This window comes from Centruroides sculpturatus, unplaced genomic scaffold, assembly GCF_000671375.1.
Source record: "Centruroides sculpturatus isolate CEXI.00-Female unplaced genomic scaffold, Cexi_2.0 scaffold881, whole genome shotgun sequence".
NCBI classification, from domain to species: Eukaryota; Metazoa; Arthropoda; class Arachnida; order Scorpiones; family Buthidae; genus Centruroides; species Centruroides sculpturatus.
The window spans coordinates 60,124-80,707 of NW_019385179.1; the positions used below are offsets into that span (position 1 = coordinate 60,124).

The following is a 20,584-nucleotide window of genomic DNA, read 5'->3' on the forward strand; positions in this document are numbered from 1 at the left end:
TGTTCGTTAACCAATCACCCACTGTATTTTAAAATTATAAATTTAATTAAATTAATAACTGTCCACAAAAAACCTTTATCAGTGTTGTGTTTGTTACGAATATTCACTAACGTTTTCGACCTCCACTGAGGTATTTTTCAGGTGAAGTCACCTGAAGAAAACCTCGGTGGAGGTCGAAAACGTTAGTGAATATTCGTAACAAACACAACACTGATAGAGGTTTTTTGTGGACAGTTATTACTCAACACAGTGTTACAGTTAGAAGACGTTTGTGTTTTAATTAAATTATATACATTATAGCTTCTTGTTATTCATAAAACAGTTTTTATAGTAGTATCAGATTTTATGACTTAACTGTCATTAGTAATGCTTCGGATTTGTTTCAAAATAGCTACAAGAAATAATTTTTAAAATATATGATGCGAGAGAACATAAATATATATAATATATAATAATTTTTTCTCATTTAGAATTTTGTCCTTGGCATGTTTATTCAGTTATTGTAAATTTATTTTGTTTACAGATTATAAATATAAACCATGAAAAATTGTTATCAGGTTATTATTTTGTCTTATTAGATTTTTAAACTAGATAACCTAATTTTTAGCTATTTTGTTTATTTAGTATTTAATGTAAACATATAAAGTATTTAAATTCATGATTATTGGAAAGGAATATCGACATAAAATAATTGAATATAAGATATTGCAACAAATATTTGAACATTGCATTTTAAAATGATAGATTATTAATATTAATTATATTTTGATTAACAGAAATTTTAAAAAAATTCATTTTTTCTGCTGTTATATACATTAAGTAAATTTGAATAATTCTATTATACAAACTGAAACTACAAACAAGATTATTAAATAAATGGCAAAAAAAGGCAAACATAATCTTATCATGTTTTATTTAATAAAACTTTTTACATTTTTAGAAGTCAAATTAGATTTTGTTATATGTTTTGTAAATATTTAAAGTAAATATAAGACAAGGAAAATAATTTCAAATAAAAGAGTAATATTTAAAGTATTTAAAATTACTCTCAATTTTAAACATAAATTTGAATTTAATTGAAAATTTTAAAAATTTTTCTTAGGGGTCATTTTAATTGGCTACAATTAAATAGAAGGGTACTAGAACATGAATTACCAAAGAAAGTAACACAGAATTCATTTGTACTGCACTTTTTGGTGAAGTAAGTGTAAAAAAATCATAGTTTTGATGATTTGATGAATATTTTTATTCATAATTATATTTATAACTTAGAAATTATTATTTTATGTGCTGTGTAATTGCTTTTCCTTTTATTAAATCATAAAAAGTAAAATTTGCAATATCATTTAAGTGATATTGCAATTATTATTTTTTTTTTGTAGCCTATTAATGTATTAAAAGAAAAACAATTATATAGCTTAAATTAAATATGTTGAACTCATACTTTTCCTCATACTCAATGAATATTCAAATTTAATTAAAATGTTGTTATTTAATTCTTAAAATATTTTAAAAATAAAAATGAAAAATAATTTTTAATATTAGATTCCTTGTAATGTGACATTGATGAAATAGAAATAAACATAAACTATAAATATGATTTAAATGCTTTTGTTTCTAACTAGTAAGTAAATTAAAAGATTTTGGTGTGTTTAATTTATTTTCACAAAATTTTGATTGAAATTACGTACTTTATATAATATTTTAAGAATAAATTTTTAACAAAATAATTTAATTTTGCAGAAGTTAATATTATAATAAAATAGAAAATATATCTTTAATATTACATTAACGTTTTTGTAATCAGTATTAGATTTATATATTTTTTTATTCTAGTGAATTTAAAAACTGTAAACTTTAATACATTAAAAAATTTGTATACATCTTGAAGTAATAATAATAATCTTTGTCAGATGGTTTTTAAATTAATACTTAAATGAATTGGAATTAAAATACAATCAGTTTTTTCTAAAAATGAAAAAAATAACTTCTATTTCTAAATTTAAAAATTAAATTAATTACAAATTGAAAATATGAATAATGCATTAAAATTATTCGTGTAAAAATAATTATTTTAATGAATTTTTCTAAATCTTTTCTTCCTTATTTCAGTTTACATTATACATTTTATTGTACATTATACATTATACATATTATTTCAGTTTACATTATACATCCTTATTTCAGTTTACATTATAAGAAAACAATACATTTTGTTTTATAGAGTTTATTATATTTCAGTTTTTTTATTGTTCCCGTTCATCCTCGGGCATATCATATCAAAAACAAATCAGATATTTTATTTTTAAGAATTAAAAGAATAAATGAATACAGATGACGTTCAAGATTGAGATTTTTGTTTTTAAAACAAGGTTGCTATAGGAACAACATTTAATTAAAGTAGCTAAAATGTAATGATGTAATATTTTCTTTAAGTCTTTAAATCAAATTGGATATAAACAAGATTTAATAGATGTAGTTAATTACATCATTTATCTGACAAATAAAAGTTTAGAAATTAATTTTAAACTTTATTTTTTAATTAAGATGCATTTCTTGTTTGAAATATAGAATTTCTGTATAACTTCTAAAGAATGATCATATGATTAAATTAGTGGTAACTTAGCAATTCTTCTGTTAGTGAAATAAGTTTTTAAACATCTAAAGATGTAAAATGTTAAAGTTTTACATCATCTACCATCTTTATGTTTATCATGAAGTGTTAAATAAATTATAATAAGAAAAAAGAAAATGTAATAAAACAATAAAAATGACAAAAGTCTACTAAGAAAAGAATAATCATCTTATTCATTCTTATTTAAATTCATATAACAAAAATAAAACCAAATTAACAGATGCACCAAAGATTTGTGCTTGGCAGCCTGAATACATATTTTGTTCTTGTTAAGAATGCAATACTTGGATGGTACAGAATGATGCAATTTTATTTGTGAAGTTGATAGGAATTAATGTTTTACAACAGAAAATAGTCATTTTGTTCTGCCTGAACCAGAAGATAGATAATTCAATTAAATTTTTTACTAATGTTAACTTTAACATACCATTTGCAGCCGAATATGAAATGGTAATTGGCCAATTAATCAAATTTTGTGAAAAATGGACCAAATATTTAAACTTGGTACCTTCAAAAACTCCTAAAAACATATTTTCTACTTGCTGGTAACTTTGTATTAAGTAATTTTCCTATTTGAAAGCCACCATTCCACTAGTAAGATAGAAAGAGGGACCTGTGGAGGCAGGGGATTGAAACTTAATTTAATCAAAAAATAGTCATTGACTTCTTCCTGGATGAGAGGATGGTCTCTAAAATTTTCTATTTGCTCAGATCAAGTGAAAATGTATAAAGAAACAAACTTTCTTCTGTATATTTATAATTTTCATTACAAAAGCTGTGTACTTTATCAGTTGAGATATTTTTTTACGTTGTTGTATGACTGACCTATTCTTGTCTTTTACTCGGACAAGCTAGTTTTTTTAAATTTATGGTCCAGATTAATTATTAATTTGTCCAGTTTTCATAGAAACTGAAATTATGATGAAACAAAATAGATTTATAAAAATATTTGTGAGTATTTTGCAAATATTAGGTTTGTTCCAACACAAGTCCCTAACTGGTTTGAAATTGGCATGCACATTGTTCAGTTCTTGGCTGTAAAATGACATTACACAATATTTTGGGGGTGGATATGTTGGGCTTCGTCCCTCACTGCCCGGTTGCCCCATCGTGGGCCTGGCCAAACCCATAATGGGCTTCCTAAAAGAGGCTCTCTTAGTGACCACACGGTGGAAAGAGTTAAAAAAAAAAAATGACATTGCACATGACTCTTATGGTTTCCTACAATGCGCATACCTTGGATAACATTGTAACTTTAAAACGTCCAAGTCAGCAATTTTGAAAAGTGGCAACACATAATAATTATTAGAACAGAAAATTATTAAATTATGACAGAAAATGTTTGCTAATATAATATAAATTACATAAATTTATAAAATAATTTATATGAATTTACAGGTATTTTGTGGAGAGTATTACTCAGTTAAGAGATGTTGCTACAGTAGAGGCATTTTATCTACAAGCTCAATTATTAATATTTAATGTAAGAAAATTTATTTATTTTATAATAAAATAAAATTAGAAAATTTATATTAATTTTAAAAAACTTAAATGAAACAATAATTTATACAAATACAACTTTAATGGATATTTAATCATTGCAAAGCTAAGAATATTATATAATAAGTTTGTATGTCTATATGCTATCTTTAATACACTGGTTATTTGAATACAGTAAATAAATTAAAAATTTATTTACTGTATTCAAACAACCAAGTTTACATTATATTGATATAAAATAAAAGAGATTAATATATTTTTTTTTCAATATTTTAATATACTGCATGTGATTAATGATTTATGCATGTATTTTTAATTGAGATATCCTAAAATTTATATTCTATTTTTTAATTACTGTATTACAATCACAGTATAAATAATTCAAGACTCACAAACTATATATCTAAAACATATAAATTATTGAAATTTATATTGTTTTGTCTTAAAATGTATCTATTGGATTATGTAAACTGTAATGTATTATTTTAGTGAATAGTAGAACATAAATTAATAAATTATTTAACAGTAAAGTGTAGGAAAATTTTCTACATATTTTAGAATTTCAGGGTTTTATTATATGATGATATATTTACAATTTCAATTAAGATAAAAGTTTCAAAGGCAAATGTAATTTTTATATGTCCATCAAGTCTTAAAATTTGCATTCACATATTCAAATTGCTTTCAGGAGTGTTGTTAATAATCTCACTTGATTCTAATTCATTTAAAAGACTCAATTTAAGTCAAGTTATTCAATTATTTTAACTTATTTTAAAAAATAATATACATAAAAACGTAACATTATAAAAATTTAGTAATAAACAAAAATTTTTTTTAGAAAATTTATCATTTTATCAGTTCACTACAGACCTTAATATTCTACAGATAGAGTTTGTAATATCTAACTACTAAGAAATCTCTTCTTAAAAGTTTCAAGAAAAAGTTTTTAAATGTTTGAACATATGGTTCTGAAATAGAATGCTTTTAATGCATTGATAATGGATCCATTCAGTTATTTTTATTAGATGAGTAATCGAATATAGTATTTCAATGAGTAATTCTACCGTGGAAATCATATGTTTATCTAAAGAAGAAATTAAAATATATATTTAGTTTGTACAAAAACAACTCTTAAGAGGAATTAAATCATCTCATATAAAAATAGAAATAATAATTGATAATGAATTCAATGAGTATATGAAAGGTATCAAATATATGCATATATTTGCTTATTTTTTGTTTTCTTTACAAGAAGATTCTCGTTGTTTTTAATTTTAATTTTTTAAAATATATTCAATTAATATATAAGTATAAACATATAACTAAAGCGTAATTTTCAGGGGGTGAGTAAAAATTTCAAAAAAATGCCGACATAATTTATGGATATCCCAAAGATAATCCAGTTTATAGATACAGCATTTGCTTATTTTAATATACACAAAACAAATAAGCTCTCATTTAGAAGCAGTTTTATTTATCTACACTAATAATCACTTAGAAAAATTTAACATTATTATGCAGCAATTACAATGATGATAACATTTAAGTAATTTAGTAGAATATATAATTTAATATATAATACAGTATATTGTAATGTAGCAGTAACTATAATATATTTGTTTTATTCAATCATAGCAGTTTTTTATACTATTTTTGTTTACTTTGATAATTTTGTGAGTATATTAATAATTTTTTTTTTAACTTTTTAATAATTAAAGTCAATAATTTTAATTCTGTTAGTTAAAAGTTTAGCTATTTTCAAGACAACTTATTTAATGAAATTAATTAATTTATATAGGGAACAATAGAAGTTGATAGTGACACATCATTCCACTTGGCTGCCCTTGTCCTTCAAGCAACTCATGGCGATTATGTTGAGTATGTTTATTTTGTTTATACTATTAAAATAGGAATTTCAATTACATAACAGAAATTTTTTACATTTTTTTTAATTCAAAAAATTATCATGTACTGTACATTATTAATAAATGTTTTTGTAAATGATTATTTATTTGAATATAGAAATTTAAGTATCAAGTTTTGATAGCATGTATTTTATTTAATATTTATTATATGTTTAAAATCAGTTATTCTATCAATGTATTTGTTTTAAAATTATTGAATTTGATCAAATTACAGAGCATTTCAACTTATATTTACATATCGTATATTACTACTGTGTCTATACTATTAAATGTAAGGAAAAAGATAACTTTTTTTAGGCCAAAACAATCATTGAAGATAAGGAAACAGGCCTATATTTTTAATTTAAATAGAAATTCAATAGTTATGACAGAAGCAAACGTTAATTAGAGAAGAATGTAGTCGAAGCACAATTGTTAGAATGAAAAGTTAAAAAGTTTAAGTATAGTACAATCTTGGTAATCTGACATCTATTTAGGACTAGAACAGTGTCAGATTAAGGAGATTTCGGGATTATTGGAAGTAAAGCAAATTCAGTGGCACATAAACGAATTTGACAGTGTGGAATCAACTGTTAATGACTCAATAAAACAAGTTGGACTGTTGATCAAAACATCTGAGCACACTGCCTTTGCCATTAATCAGTGTTTTCATGTTGGTAGATTTTCACTAAATAAAGTGGGAGGTATGGTACAATATTTTTTGGTGGAAAATTTTGGGGGACTGATTTTTATATTTATACAGTATTGTGAGATCCGAAAGGCCCTGGGTCTAAGTTAATAATTTTATTAATTATGTAAAATAATGTCACCAAATAATACTTCGTTTTTGGTGAGAAAACTAGTGTTTTAGACGTGGGAAAAACCAGATAACAGATGCTACTTCCTTTCACAGAAGAGAACATCCTCTGTTTTTCCGTATCTGGTTAAAAATCTCGCTCAGATGGGAAATGGTTACCCCTCATTCATCCCCCTTTCGTCCGTTCTCACGAAAGAGTTACTGGACGATGATTGGTCGAAATTCAGGCGATATAAGGGAAATTAGTCCGAATTCGGGAGTTCTTCGACAGATCCGAAGTGTCAAACTCCATACATTTTTCCTCCTGATGACCAACGCCCTTAACGGAGTGCTTCGACAGATCCGAAGCATCTAAACTCCATGCAGTTTTCCTCCTGATGGCCAACGCCCTTAACGGAGTCCCATAGACTAAGTCCCGAGTCTACACGTAGAAGTGATATTTTTATATTTTGTGCACGAATTGATCTCCCGCATGAAAGTAATATGAATTCTATCTACAAGGTGTCCTTTACCTACAGAAACGAAGACGACGACAACTAAACAGGTCGTATGTTTAGAATAATTTTGTGAGCTCTCTCTCTCGATCGCGCATTAACATAGAATAGGTTTTAGCCTATAGCTTGTCGCTTAATTGTCGTTCATCGATTATTTGTATTCGTTTTGTTTAGATTTATTAAATTTACTCTTGTTTAATTTAATAAAAAGGCCCCCCAAATTTATTCCGAATCAGATCGCAAACGCGTGTTAATCCGCGTATAATAAGATTGATTAACTGGTGTCAAGGAATCCTGACGAGCATCTGAACTTCGCCGTTCAGATCAATTTTGATAACGCTCTCCTATTAAAGTTAGAGAACTGGTCTTACCGACTAGTGCCCATAAGTGGCGTAGACTAAGACCTACGTCCTGGCTGATCTCACAGTATTATGTCATAAGACTACTTTTTTCGGGCAGTCTAAGACAATGAGCTTAACAATCTTGAATATTGACTTGATGCCATGTCATGTTTAGTGGAAAAGTGTTCAAATTTTGTGAAAATTAGAGTTTTTGAATTAGTGGGAAGCTTGTCTGGAAGTTGGCAATAGTGCCAGTAATATCCAAGTCGCCTAGTGTCGGATTACTGGATGTGTTGAACTAGAGAACTGCTGGATTATCGAGATTCGACAGGGGCTTTTTTGTCTAGGTTAAGCAAGTATTGCAAATAAAAATAGCATGTCTGGATAGTACTAAGTGCCAATATTAACTGAATAGGACACAATCAACCAAAAGATTAATTTTATTGGAAAAATTATTTGTTATAGTTAATAATTATTAATATTTAGATCTATATTATTACAAAGAATGATTATTGATGCATCTATTCAAAGAATTGCAGGGAAATATGACACTTTATTTGGCCACTAGAGTATACAGAGTAAATGTCATTTTGTTATATGTGTATGAAAAAATGATAATGTTTATTTGTATGTTGCTAACATAACAATTCAATTTTGGCCAATTCAAAATTTTCAAGGACTGGCAGAAATCAATAGAATGCATTGAATTCCATAGCGAATACTCTGTTATTACAAATATGAGGGCAAATCAAAACAAACTGATCTTTTTCAAAGTTACATAAACTTTAATTAACTTGTGCAATAATGAATAAATTTAAATGGTATAATGCTAATAATAATTTTTTATCATGCCAATATGCAAATAATTGTGGAGATATTAAAATTTTTACTATATAACCATTTTTATTTATTGATAGTGAAAAGACAACAAAAGAACAATTAAAGAAACTGCCTGTTCTTCCAACTAATGTCTTGAAAGAACATCCTTCACTTCCTGTTTGGTATGATTTATTTTTGAATTTAATTTTTATCAACATTTTAATTTTAATTTTATTTTGTTTTTATGTAAAACAATAAAATGATAAATAGATTTAAAACTGCAAATTAAATGACAAAAAAGTAATTATTGTAAATTTTGTTTTTTATTCAGTATATTTTCTAGTAAAGCTAGTTAAAGTGCATTGAAAGTGATTTACTAAAAGATAGTTTAACTTCTTAAAGTTTGGAAGTTTTGATGATAAAATTTAAGATGGTGAGGCAAACAGCAATGTATTTATAAAATTTTGTACATTTTGAAATACATATGTCATTGGTTGCCTCTAATAAAATAATTTTTATAACATCAGCTACAGTTTTGCATTATTTCTGGAGTAAATATGAACTACAATAGCTTAACTTATTAAAGCAGATTTACTAAGCAATGTACCCATTGTTTCACTTTATTACATTTATTATGGATTAGATTTTTAATGAAACTATTAATTTCTTATGTTATGTATTATAGTAAGTTAATAATAATATATAATAATGTATATAGTATAATAATAACTTTAAGAATGTATTTTTCACATATATATGGAGTTCTTAAATTTTCCATTATTACCATTATTATTATTACCAACCATTATTATAATATATATCTGTGGCCAGAAAAGTTACAACCACTATAGTACAATTACTGTAATGGTTGTATTTTTATCTTTAAATATAATAAATTTATTAATTAATGTCATCTTCATTTTCTATTACATGATTTTGATGCTATTAATATAATAATANACGCCAACATCAAACATAGACGGTACTGTAGCCATACGTACACCGTTCAGAGGGATCCTATCTTTCTCTACTATCTAACTCCTCTCCCTCCTTCTTCCCTTCCTCTTTCCCTTACCCTCTTTTCTGCAAGCTAAACACCTCTTGTATGACTGAAGTCTTTCTTGTATGTATGTATGTATGTATGTATGTATGTGTGTATGTATGTATGTATGTATGCATGCTGGAATAATTAAGTCAATTATTTTAGACTCATGGTCTAAATAGTTGACTTAATTATTATCTATACTACCAGTATTATTTCCTTAATAATACTTGTATTTTAGTATATTATTATTGCCAAATTATAGCCTGATGTTATATGACAGTTGAAGTTGTGTTATAGATCGTAGGTCTGCAGTTGAAATGTTTGTATTTTCTTCTATAGGTAAATCTTATGGAGAATTTAGGTTAATTGACTCCCTGATGTAGTAAGAGAGTTAAACAAGTTTTCTTCTGAGAATTTAGTTTAATTAAGGTGCTTTTCCTCTATTTGATACTGAGTGAAAATTTCTATTTGCTAGCTAAAGTGGCACAACCACGTGATAAGAGCATAAATACATACACAATTACTTTCTGCCTATATACAGGTGTTCACAAATTACTAATCACTGGTTGCTATTTAATCATTGATTATAATCTGGTTAAATAACACAATACTTGATCATACACCAAAGAAAAGTTATATTTTGGAGTGAAGCATCATTTACCTTTTGACATTTCCTATTTGTAATTAAAATAAATATAAAATAAATAAGTTTTCAATATACTGAGTGTAATAAATGCACAGAAATGACTATAAATTAGACTGTGTCAACACATTTATTTTTCAGTTACGTCTGGCTAAATTACTTAGCATTTAATTATTAATAGTAGCAGGAATATAGCCCGATGTAATCTAGCGATTGCTCGATTACATCGGGTTTGGCTTTAATATAACTATTGGGCTTACAGATGTTTATATTTGTATAAATTAAACTTATATAAGAAAAATTACAATAAATTTGCATTTTTAATCTTAAAATAATTTAAAATTACTAAAACTTAATATAAAGTATAAAAATAATAATATTTATTTCATTAATTTATTGTTTGTAGTGAAGAACAAATTATTGGGCATTATTGTAAGATATCTGGACAATCTAGAGGAATAGCAATAGTAAAGTAAGTTTTTTTAATTAAATAAAATGACTGATATAAATAAAAATATAACTTAATATTTTATTTTTAAAATACATTAATTTTGAAATTTTAGTATATTGTTGTATATATCATTAATCTAAAATACTAAAACTATGTGTGATGTGTTCATTTCTTCATTTATTAACAAAATTTCTAGCTAAGATCATAAAATACAGAAAGATACAGAACAAAAAAATTTAAACTTAGGGGAAATTTTCATTTTATTTTTTAAATGTAAGCAAAAACTAATTTTTTTGTAAAATAATCAAATCTAGATATATTGTATTTAATTGAATTTGCTATTAAACAAAAAGTTTTTATAAAATAACATTTCTACTAAAAATAAAATTATTATGTAATTCCAGTTACATGACAGTTGTTGAAAGTTTACCAACATATGGTGTTCATTATTTTGAAGTAAAGGTAAGTTGAAAAGACTATAATTTATATTTTATNTTGGCTTTAATATAACTATTGGGCTTACAGATGTTTATATTTGTATAAATTAAACTTATATAAGAAAAATTACAATAAATTTGCATTTTTAATCTTAAAATAATTTAAAATTACTAAAACTTAATATAAAGTATAAAAATAATAATATTTATTTCATTAATTTATTGTTTGTAGTGAAGAACAAATTATTGGGCATTATTGTAAGATATCTGGACAATCTAGAGGAATAGCAATAGTAAAGTAAGTTTTTTTAATTAAATAAAATGACTGATATAAATAAAAATATAACTTAATATTTTATTTTTAAAATACATTAATTTTGAAATTTTAGTATATTGTTGTATATATCATTAATCTAAAATACTAAAACTATGTGTGATGTGTTCATTTCTTCATTTATTAACAAAATTTCTAGCTAAGATCATAAAATACAGAAAGATACAGAACAAAAAAATTTAAACTTAGGGGAAATTTTCATTTTATTTTTTAAATGTAAGCAAAAACTAATTTTTTTGTAAAATAATCAAATCTAGATATATTGTATTTAATTGAATTTGCTATTAAACAAAAAGTTTTTATAAAATAACATTTCTACTAAAAATAAAATTATTATGTAATTCCAGTTACATGACAGTTGTTGAAAGTTTACCAACATATGGTGTTCATTATTTTGAAGTAAAGGTAAGTTGAAAAGACTATAATTTATATTTTATTTGTTATGTTTTTGTATTTTATACCTACATCAGTTTAAATATAATGTTAACGCTTTACGTCTTTTCATTCTTTAACTCTAGAACTGCTATAATTTTGAATGTTATAATACCAATCCAATATCGATTCATAGTTAACTGTGTATAGAACCATATACAGTTAACTATGAAACCTTTATTTTCAGAAAATAGGATTTGAAAATTGGACTAACTTTTGATTGTCCACCAAAAACTTGTTATTTTATGTAATTCTTTTGAATTCTACTTAGCTGTTTATGGTCCCAAATAAAATATAATAAGAATACTCAATTTTTGAAAAACTGCAGAATTTAGAGTTAGCTACATATACTTCTAGACCCATGATTTAAATATTTTTGAACCTTATGCATGTAAATGAAATATTTTACCATTAAAAAGTTTTGTAAAGAAGTCATAAAAGTTTTTTAGTTAAATATTTCATATGATTCCTGCAATGAAGTGTAACAAAATTTTAATGGTAAATTAATTTTAAGGGATTTTTTTTTTGTGGTTTTAGTGTTTAATAGAATTATAATAGTTGCTTTAATATTGAATATGAAGAAAGTGTAAATAATTAAAATAAATATATCAATATTTTAGGATAAAACTGGTATGCCCTGGTGGTTAGGAATAAGTTTCAAAGGAATTAGTCAATATGATCATTCAGATAGAAAAATACCAAGAAAGGTAAAATGTTTTTGCATAATTATTGACATAAATAAAATGAATGAGCTATAATATGTCGTTTATGTTTTAGTATTAAATAGATTATGATTATTTTCTACATATACGAATTTATGTTTTGCTTCAAACTATAAATCTAATAAAATCAGTAAAATTAAATTAATATGTTGAAGATAAAATATACGATATTTATGTAATATTTCAGATGTTTTTGTGGAAACAGTTGGAAAATTTATATTTCAGAGACAGAAAATTTTCTATTGAAGTTCACGATGCTCAAAGGTTTGATAAATTAATTTTGTAATTTATATTAAGATTTAATTGATGGTTAAATGAATGTATGTACAGTACATTAGATTCCCAATGTAATGCAGATAAGCTGTAATGTTTTAAATATGATTTATGGCAAACATGCTTTCATACTAATGAAAACAATATAATGCTATCTATAGTATTATATTGTTTTCATTAATAATATGTAGATAAATGTTCTATACCACCAGTATTATTTCCTTTTCTTTTTATGTATCTAGAATAAATATTTAATACTTGATCTTTGAGAAAATCATAACCTTTATAAAAAATTAAAAATTTCATAAATTATTCTATAGTTTTTGGATTTCATTATATATCTAATGTAAATAAGGATTATTTTTTGATCAATAAAATTGTGTAAAATATTACTATTTTACAGTATTTTGATGTGAGTGCATTTACTGTCAAAATGTAATCAATATAAATTATACTACACAATAGTATTTTTTTAATATGTGAAAGTGATTTTTACTCCTTATTTCCATTTTGTTCTTTAATAATACTTACTTTAACAAAGTTATTTAAGCTAAGTATCTGAAATCTTGAAAAGTAGTCTTCCTACTAACGGCCACTTGGCACTTACTTTTACACTTAGCTATTTGTGGCGGCACTGAATCATTGGTGTTCGCTACACTCAGGTTTTCTTTTAGACCCTTTGAGGGACTATGGTCTTGCAGCATAAAAACTGCACGCCAACATCAAACATAGACGGTACTGTAGCCATACGTACACCGTTCAGAGGGATCCTATCTTTCTCTACTATCTAACTCCTCTCCCTCCTTCTTCCCTTCCTCTTTCCCTTACCCTCTTTTCTGCAAGCTAAACACCTCTTGTATGACTGAAGTCTTTCTTGTATGTATGTATGTATGTATGTATGTATGTGTGTATGTATGTATGTATGTATGCATGCTGGAATAATTAAGTCAATTATTTTAGACTCATGGTCTAAAATAGTTGACTTAATTATTATCTATACTACCAGTATTATTTCCTTAATAATACTTGTATTTTAGTATATTATTATTGCCAAATTATAGCCTGATGTTATATGACAGTTGAAGTTGTGTTATAGATCGTAGGTCTGCAGTTGAAATGTTTGTATTTTCTTCTATAGGTAAATCTTATGGAGAATTTAGGTTAATTGACTCCCTGATGTAGTAAGAGAGTTAAACAAGTTTTCTTCTGAGAATTTAGTTTAATTAAGGTGCTTTTCCTCTTTTGGATGGAGAGCTTTGTAGAGATCAGGATTTGGTTCAATAAAAATAAAATAAATTTATGTTAAGACATTTTAATAAAGTATTTATATTTTTATTCATTTCAGTCTGAAAACAATTTTGAGTTAAAACTTTCAAAAAACATCTCAGTTATAGAGAATTGAAGCATTCCCAATAAGGATTATTTTTAGTTTTCAAATAACTCATTAGTTGATTTTTTAACATAATTGATATTATAATTTATATTTCACATGAAATTTAATAATAATTTTATTTTTATTTGGTGTTATAATACACTGTCTTACTTAAAATCTGTACGTATTTAGATGTTAATAAATTAATCAAATTACAAAGACTAAAATAGTTGCATATCTAACCATGTAAAAAACATGGAATTTCATTTTTTAAATTATTTTATGAAATACAAAAAGAAGTAACAACTAGAATTTTATATTCCATACAAAGAATTAACTGAATGACAGTTCTTTTAAAATAGCAATGACAATAAGTTATAAATATTCTGGATTTGTGTACTAATTAGAGAATCTACATTTAGAATTATTTGTAACTGATTAACAATCGAAATGTGTTAACTTTGCAGTTTATTTTAATTTTGTCATTTTAAAATTAATAATCTCACAATTTAATGTAAAACATATCTCAGTCAGAATCTGTAGGTAGAAAAAGATGACAAATATGTAAATTAATTGAATTAAAATAGATAATTTTTAGATAATAAATTTATGAAGCATTCATCATATATATCAGAATAAATAAGTAATCTTTACTTTCAGACTTCCTGCAAACAGAAGAACATTTGGACCTGGAAATGTAACTGTATATGTGTGGTTTACAATTTCTCCAATACTAACAAAGTCAATATGGAGCATGGCTGTATCTCAACATCAGTTTTATTTAGATAGAAAACACGGAAAAGTTAGTTTGTTTTTTTAAAATTAATAATTTTTAAACTTTAATTATAGTAGTAGTATTAAATAAATTCTTAAAGAATTGTTTTTATTTTCATATATATTAAATAATATACAACATGCATTCTTCTTGAATGTTTTTAAGTCTATGCTTCTATATATTTTTATTTCTCACACAACAAATTATTTGACATTACAAAAAATTTTCTATTTAATGAACTGTATTGTTTGTTAGGAGAGGAAAAGAAATTAATTCGAATCTTTACCTATTTTTATGAAAATTCTTCTTCATGTCATTGCTGATCTATTTCCATTTATATGCTTTAGAGAAGTAGCGTTTAATGATTGCTAATTGTTGATAATCAAGTGATTAATTCTCTAATAATTAGAGTGATTGGTAAATAATCACTCCATCGAAAAACATATTATTACTTTTTAAATTTAATATTATTGAATTAACATTAAAAATGGTATCTTGTGAAAATCGTAGCGACACATTTAGTTCCATTTGAAACTACATGGTTTTTGTATCTGTATTTGTATTGCTGAAATTTTTATTCAAATTGAAAATGTTCTATTATGAGACTAATAGCTTTTTAGAAATATATATTTTATAAGGAATAAGCTTCAATCTCATTCATAGCCAATTTAAATTTGATCAATTTAATCTTCAATTCCATCTGCCTATTTTTGAAAGAATTTTTTTGTTTTTAAAAAATAGATTATTGCATTGCCACTTATTTCATCTTGTACTCAGCCTGCATACCTCAGCATGGTATATATATATATATATATATAACACAACAACTGCCAGAAATTAAAGTCATTGTGCCATCCATACAGTATAGATCTGCCAAGAAAGGATTTATGGTTCATATTATCTTGAATAAATATTACATTTAAGAATCTTAGACAAAAATAGTTAATTTAATATAATCAATTAATTATCAATAATTAGTAAATTGTCTGGTATTTGGTTTGACCTCTCAATTGGACAAGACCAATAGCACTGGACAGTTGGCAATCCTTGCTATTATAGATAAGTTAGGTTAGTTACATTGATCACCTGAGTGTAAGAAGCAACCTACCAGAGGCATTAAGAGAGCAGAAGATGGAGTGCATAGCATCCAAGCATTTTTAACATGAGAATCCTATATAGCCAATGAATGTAGTTGTTACATGTTTCAGTTACATCAGAAATTGTGAAGTTCATCTTATGTGACTTGAGGGTCAGCACCTCTTCTATGCCTTGTCAGGACTGACACCATCGTGTCTTGTTTTAGGTTTAAAAGTAGGCCACATGAGCGATCGGATTCTGGATGGAGTGTGTAAAGACAGTGCGACAGAAGTAGTGTACTCAGACTCTAGGGTTAACAACAAATAACAGTTTAATAATCACAAAAAAAAAGGTTACAGGATACATATATTGTAATATCAGATTAACTGACCTATTTAATGCAGTGGTCACGAGAGAGAGGGTTTAACATTGGATCGTGCATTGAGATAAATACCTGATGAATTGTCTGGTTGTCATGTTCCAACTATGAGAGTTTGTCTTCGCTAGAGGGGTTGTTGGACAGACAGTTTGATGATAGAAACAGTTCGGAAATAGGTGATATCTTGTGATGGAGATTTGGCAATATCCGTTAGTGGAAAGGGCTATCCTCGTCTAGTTATCTCGATAGGTGATATCCATGTTGGAGGAGTCTTCATATGGAGAATAGGCAAGGTATCTGTTAATCTATATATATATAACTCAAAGGTGACTGACATAGTGATCTATCAATGCACAGCCCAAACCACTGGACGGATCGGGCTGAAATTTGGCATGCAGGTAGATGTTATGACGTAGGCATCCGCTAAGAAAGGATTTTGATCAATTCTACCCCCAAGGGGATAAAATAGGGGATGAAAGTTTGTATGAAACTTTGTCANTGTTCGTATCGTGGAACAAAAATATGTTCGAATTTCATGTCGTATCCTGAAAATTTCGTATGCTGGGGCGTTCGTAACCTGAGGTACCACTGTAGTGTAGAAACATTTGGATGTTAAGGAATGGAACTATCCTACAGCTTCTACAAGCTAAGCAGTGTTAACAATTATATTATGTAGACCTTTGTTTCAATTTTTATCTCCAGATACATAGGTAATTTAGAATCATAGTACAACTGTATAGTTATATGTAATTTAGAATTATGTTTGTCAAAGCAAAGATCATAATGAAGATTGAGTTAATGTTTTTGATAATGAATTTGCCCCATTTGTAGGGATCAAATTCTGCTTTAAATATCTGATTTTTTCTTTTAGATATTTTAAAATTATTTTGTAAATGAAATAATTTAATTCTAATCCTTAAATTTATTACAAAATGACAGCATTGCCTAATGCCATAACTAGGCAGCTGCAACAGGTGCACCCACACAAAACCCACTTGGAAGGGGAGCCCAAAATGTGTGTATTTGTTTTATTAATTAATTTCCCAAACCTAATTAATGGGCCTAAATGCAAATTCTTGCACGGGGCACTGGCATTGCCTATCTTAAATGCCAAATAATTCAGTAAGTAAATTGAATTTTAACATAAATGAAATCCATATTTCCTGTTATTTGATTGACATATGAAAGCTATTTCTACTGTGAAATTGTTAACAATAATAAGTTTAAAATTATGTTTTAATTAAAAATTTTTGTCAAATCATTATGGCACATGGACATGTGCTTAAAAACGTATTTCCATCGTCATATGGAAATGTTTTTAAGCAAACACCATAGTGTACAGTACTTAGAACAAACCTACACTACATACATATATCTTATATGGTAAAACCTGCATAAACTGGAATTGCACTATATCAAATATTTTTTCGAGTTTGGCAGGTTTCCGTTTTGAACAGGATTTTTTAACATAAAAATATAGCTCCGTTTCAAAGAATTTTTCCCATTTAGGCAGATTTCCATTTTATTCAGGTACTGTTTTGGACAGGTTTTACTGTATATCTCTGAACATGAATCTTTCAGCTCCATTATAATCTTATGGGTTTAAAGTAGTGTATATACCTGTGCAGTATTAATAAATTTTGAAAGTGAAAAAATTTAACTAAAACTTAAAAATTCTTAAATACATTATTATTAGGAAAAAAAACTTTTTTATCTTGATTAAAAAACACAAAGTATATAATTGTAGTTCTTAATTTTAAACTATAAACATAAATTGTAATTCTTACATCATTCATCTTTCTTTCCAAAAAGTCTCTATACTAAAATTAAAACTTATATAAAATAAAGCCATGTATGGGTTGTCAAAATAGGTATGATGAAAAAAAATTTATTTTTGTTAAACTTCGGGTTCTCACCCTTACATATCAAGCAATATAAACAGGATGTTACCTAAGCAAATTAATTTCCTTTATATATAAAAATATACTAATTTCTTTTTTATTTCAGTGGTGCAATCACGCTTCTCATCTGCTGTTCAGTGTCACAGCATTTTATAATTTTTATAAACTGATACAAGTAATTTTTCACTTTTTTCTGCTCAAGAATTATCTTAATAAATGAGAGAGTTGATTATCTGTTCAATTACAGCAATGACACTAAAAAGCTTTTAGATAATACTTGATGATAATAGATAAGTATTTCAACCAATGAAATCATAAATTTTACACCAACAGACTTTTCAATGACATAGAGAATAAGTCTACAAGACTCATGTTACTCCTTGTATAATCTATTTAATAGGAAAAAGTCTGCACATTGGTCTCTGTCAATTCTGTACTTTCTTTTACTTATTAAACTTTATTTTTAGAAATGCATACATCCTTTATATTATATTTACCAGCGAATGCTACATAAAAAATACTGTTCTGATTAGAAAATTATGCATTTCTTTATTGAGATTCAGAATTTATGGTAATGATAATACAGAATATTTCTTTCTTTAAAGTGCAAGAAAATAATAATTAAAACTAGTTAACAATCACATTGAGGCAGAGAAAATTAAAAATTTTATCTTCAGATAAATAGGCATTTTTAAGCTAACTATAATTGAATTCTGATTACAGAAAGCAAAATTTTTATAGTATTTATTGACTTATTATCAAAATTAGCATATATTAAACAACAATAACAATAAGTGGATTCTACTGTATTTAAATTAACTAATATATAAATTATGAAATTGAAAGGTATATGCTTTTTGTAATTTCTAAACATTTTAAATATTAAAATATGCTAAAATTTGTATTATTAATCAAAGCTAATAATACTGCATGTAACATTATATTAATTAATTTATTAAAACTTACGATTTCTATGCAGACGTTACCTCCTGTTGCTCGTAATCTTGGAGATATAGCATCAGAATTATCCAGAAGTGCTCACTCAATATCATCGTCATCAGGTTCTCATACTAATCTTAGTCTCAGTGCAAGTTCCCATAGTTTACCAGCTCTTAAATTAGAAGGTTTGTAATTTTTGTTTATGCAATTTTGTGAATTTGTATATATAAAGCAGTATGTTTAAATATATTATTTACATTAAGTCAATATAATTCATTTACTGAAACTACTGTCAAACTACTTCATTTATTAAAAATAAATTTTACTGGTTTATTTTTTACAATATCAGAATGATCAAATGAAAGTAGGACTTGTGAACCAGCTACACTTGTTACTGCCATGTTGGGCATTGTGAAACACACTTATCTCTCAAATCTATAGTAAAAACTGTTCATGATATTATTTATTTGGAGTTTCAAATTCTATAACCTCATGGACAAACATTACTTTATAAAACTGAAGTTTGATTCTTTTCATAGCTCTGAACAGAACCATAAAATAGTCCAGTCTTTTGAGATGTTCTCAGGATTCATAATCAAACATCTAATGATTTCATTGAATTTGCTTCTAATCAAGTTCAAATATCTCAAACTCTTTCTTCAAATTATTTTTTTTTGTTTCATATAGATTCTGTGGACTTTTATCAAAAAATTGCAAATATACAGATTAAAATTAATGGCTTTTTTTCTTGTAACAGTTGATTCAAAGTAATTTTTCACCATAAAAATCTTGTGTTTATAGTGTAAGATATTTCCAGTTATTGCAATATATAATTAAAATAATTATAACCAAGTGAACTATACAATAGAAAAGAAATAGTGCTTCTAACCATAGTTTTTATAGAAATAAAAATCAAATAAGAATGTTAATACAAGACCAAAATTAAGCAATAATGATAATTTTGTACATTTATATACATAATTTGCCTATATAATCATAAATGTATATACAGTAGAGCGTCGATTTTCCGAAAGTCAATCATCCGAAACGTCAATCATCTGAAAGAATTCCAGTCGGCAAATTTAAATTTTTGCCAATGTGGTGCTTCAATCTTTGGCTATGTCTTGGGCTACTCAAATATTTTACGTTTTTGATACTAAATTAACATTTGAAGTATAATTTTTTATTGTTTTTATATTTTTCAATATATTTATTTTGTTTGTACAAAATAAAAAAATAATTTTTAACGATACAATAGTCTTCGTTAGGCTTAACATCGACGAAAATTCAACGC

At 25.9% G+C, this 20,584-nt stretch overlaps 1 protein-coding gene across 9 annotated transcripts in view; it reads left to right on the top strand.

Annotated features, from left to right (window-relative positions):
• LOC111635815 (FERM domain-containing protein 4A-like) overlaps positions 1-20,584 on the top strand; it is a 92,301-nt gene that overhangs the window by 54,200 nt on the left and 17,517 nt on the right. For 6 of the 9 annotated variants that reach the window (XM_023380912.1, XM_023380913.1, XM_023380911.1 and 3 more), the window contains 10 exons: positions 1,103-1,201; positions 4,034-4,118; positions 5,934-6,013; positions 8,609-8,692; positions 10,605-10,670; positions 11,054-11,111; positions 12,473-12,559; positions 12,762-12,838; positions 14,880-15,021; positions 19,331-19,475. In XM_023380912.1, coding sequence (XP_023236680.1) covers positions 1,103-1,201; positions 4,034-4,118; positions 5,934-6,013; positions 8,609-8,692; positions 10,605-10,670; positions 11,054-11,111; positions 12,473-12,559; positions 12,762-12,838; positions 14,880-15,021; positions 19,331-19,475 — 923 coding nt within the window. Of the gene's footprint in view, positions 1-1,102; positions 1,202-4,033; positions 4,119-5,933; positions 6,014-8,608; positions 8,693-10,604; positions 10,671-11,053; positions 11,112-11,292; positions 11,385-11,767; positions 11,826-12,472; positions 12,560-12,761; positions 12,839-14,879; positions 15,022-19,330; positions 19,476-20,584 lie in introns of those variants that run through there. The other 3 variants (XM_023380910.1, XM_023380916.1, XM_023380917.1) reach the window with 3 other exon arrangements.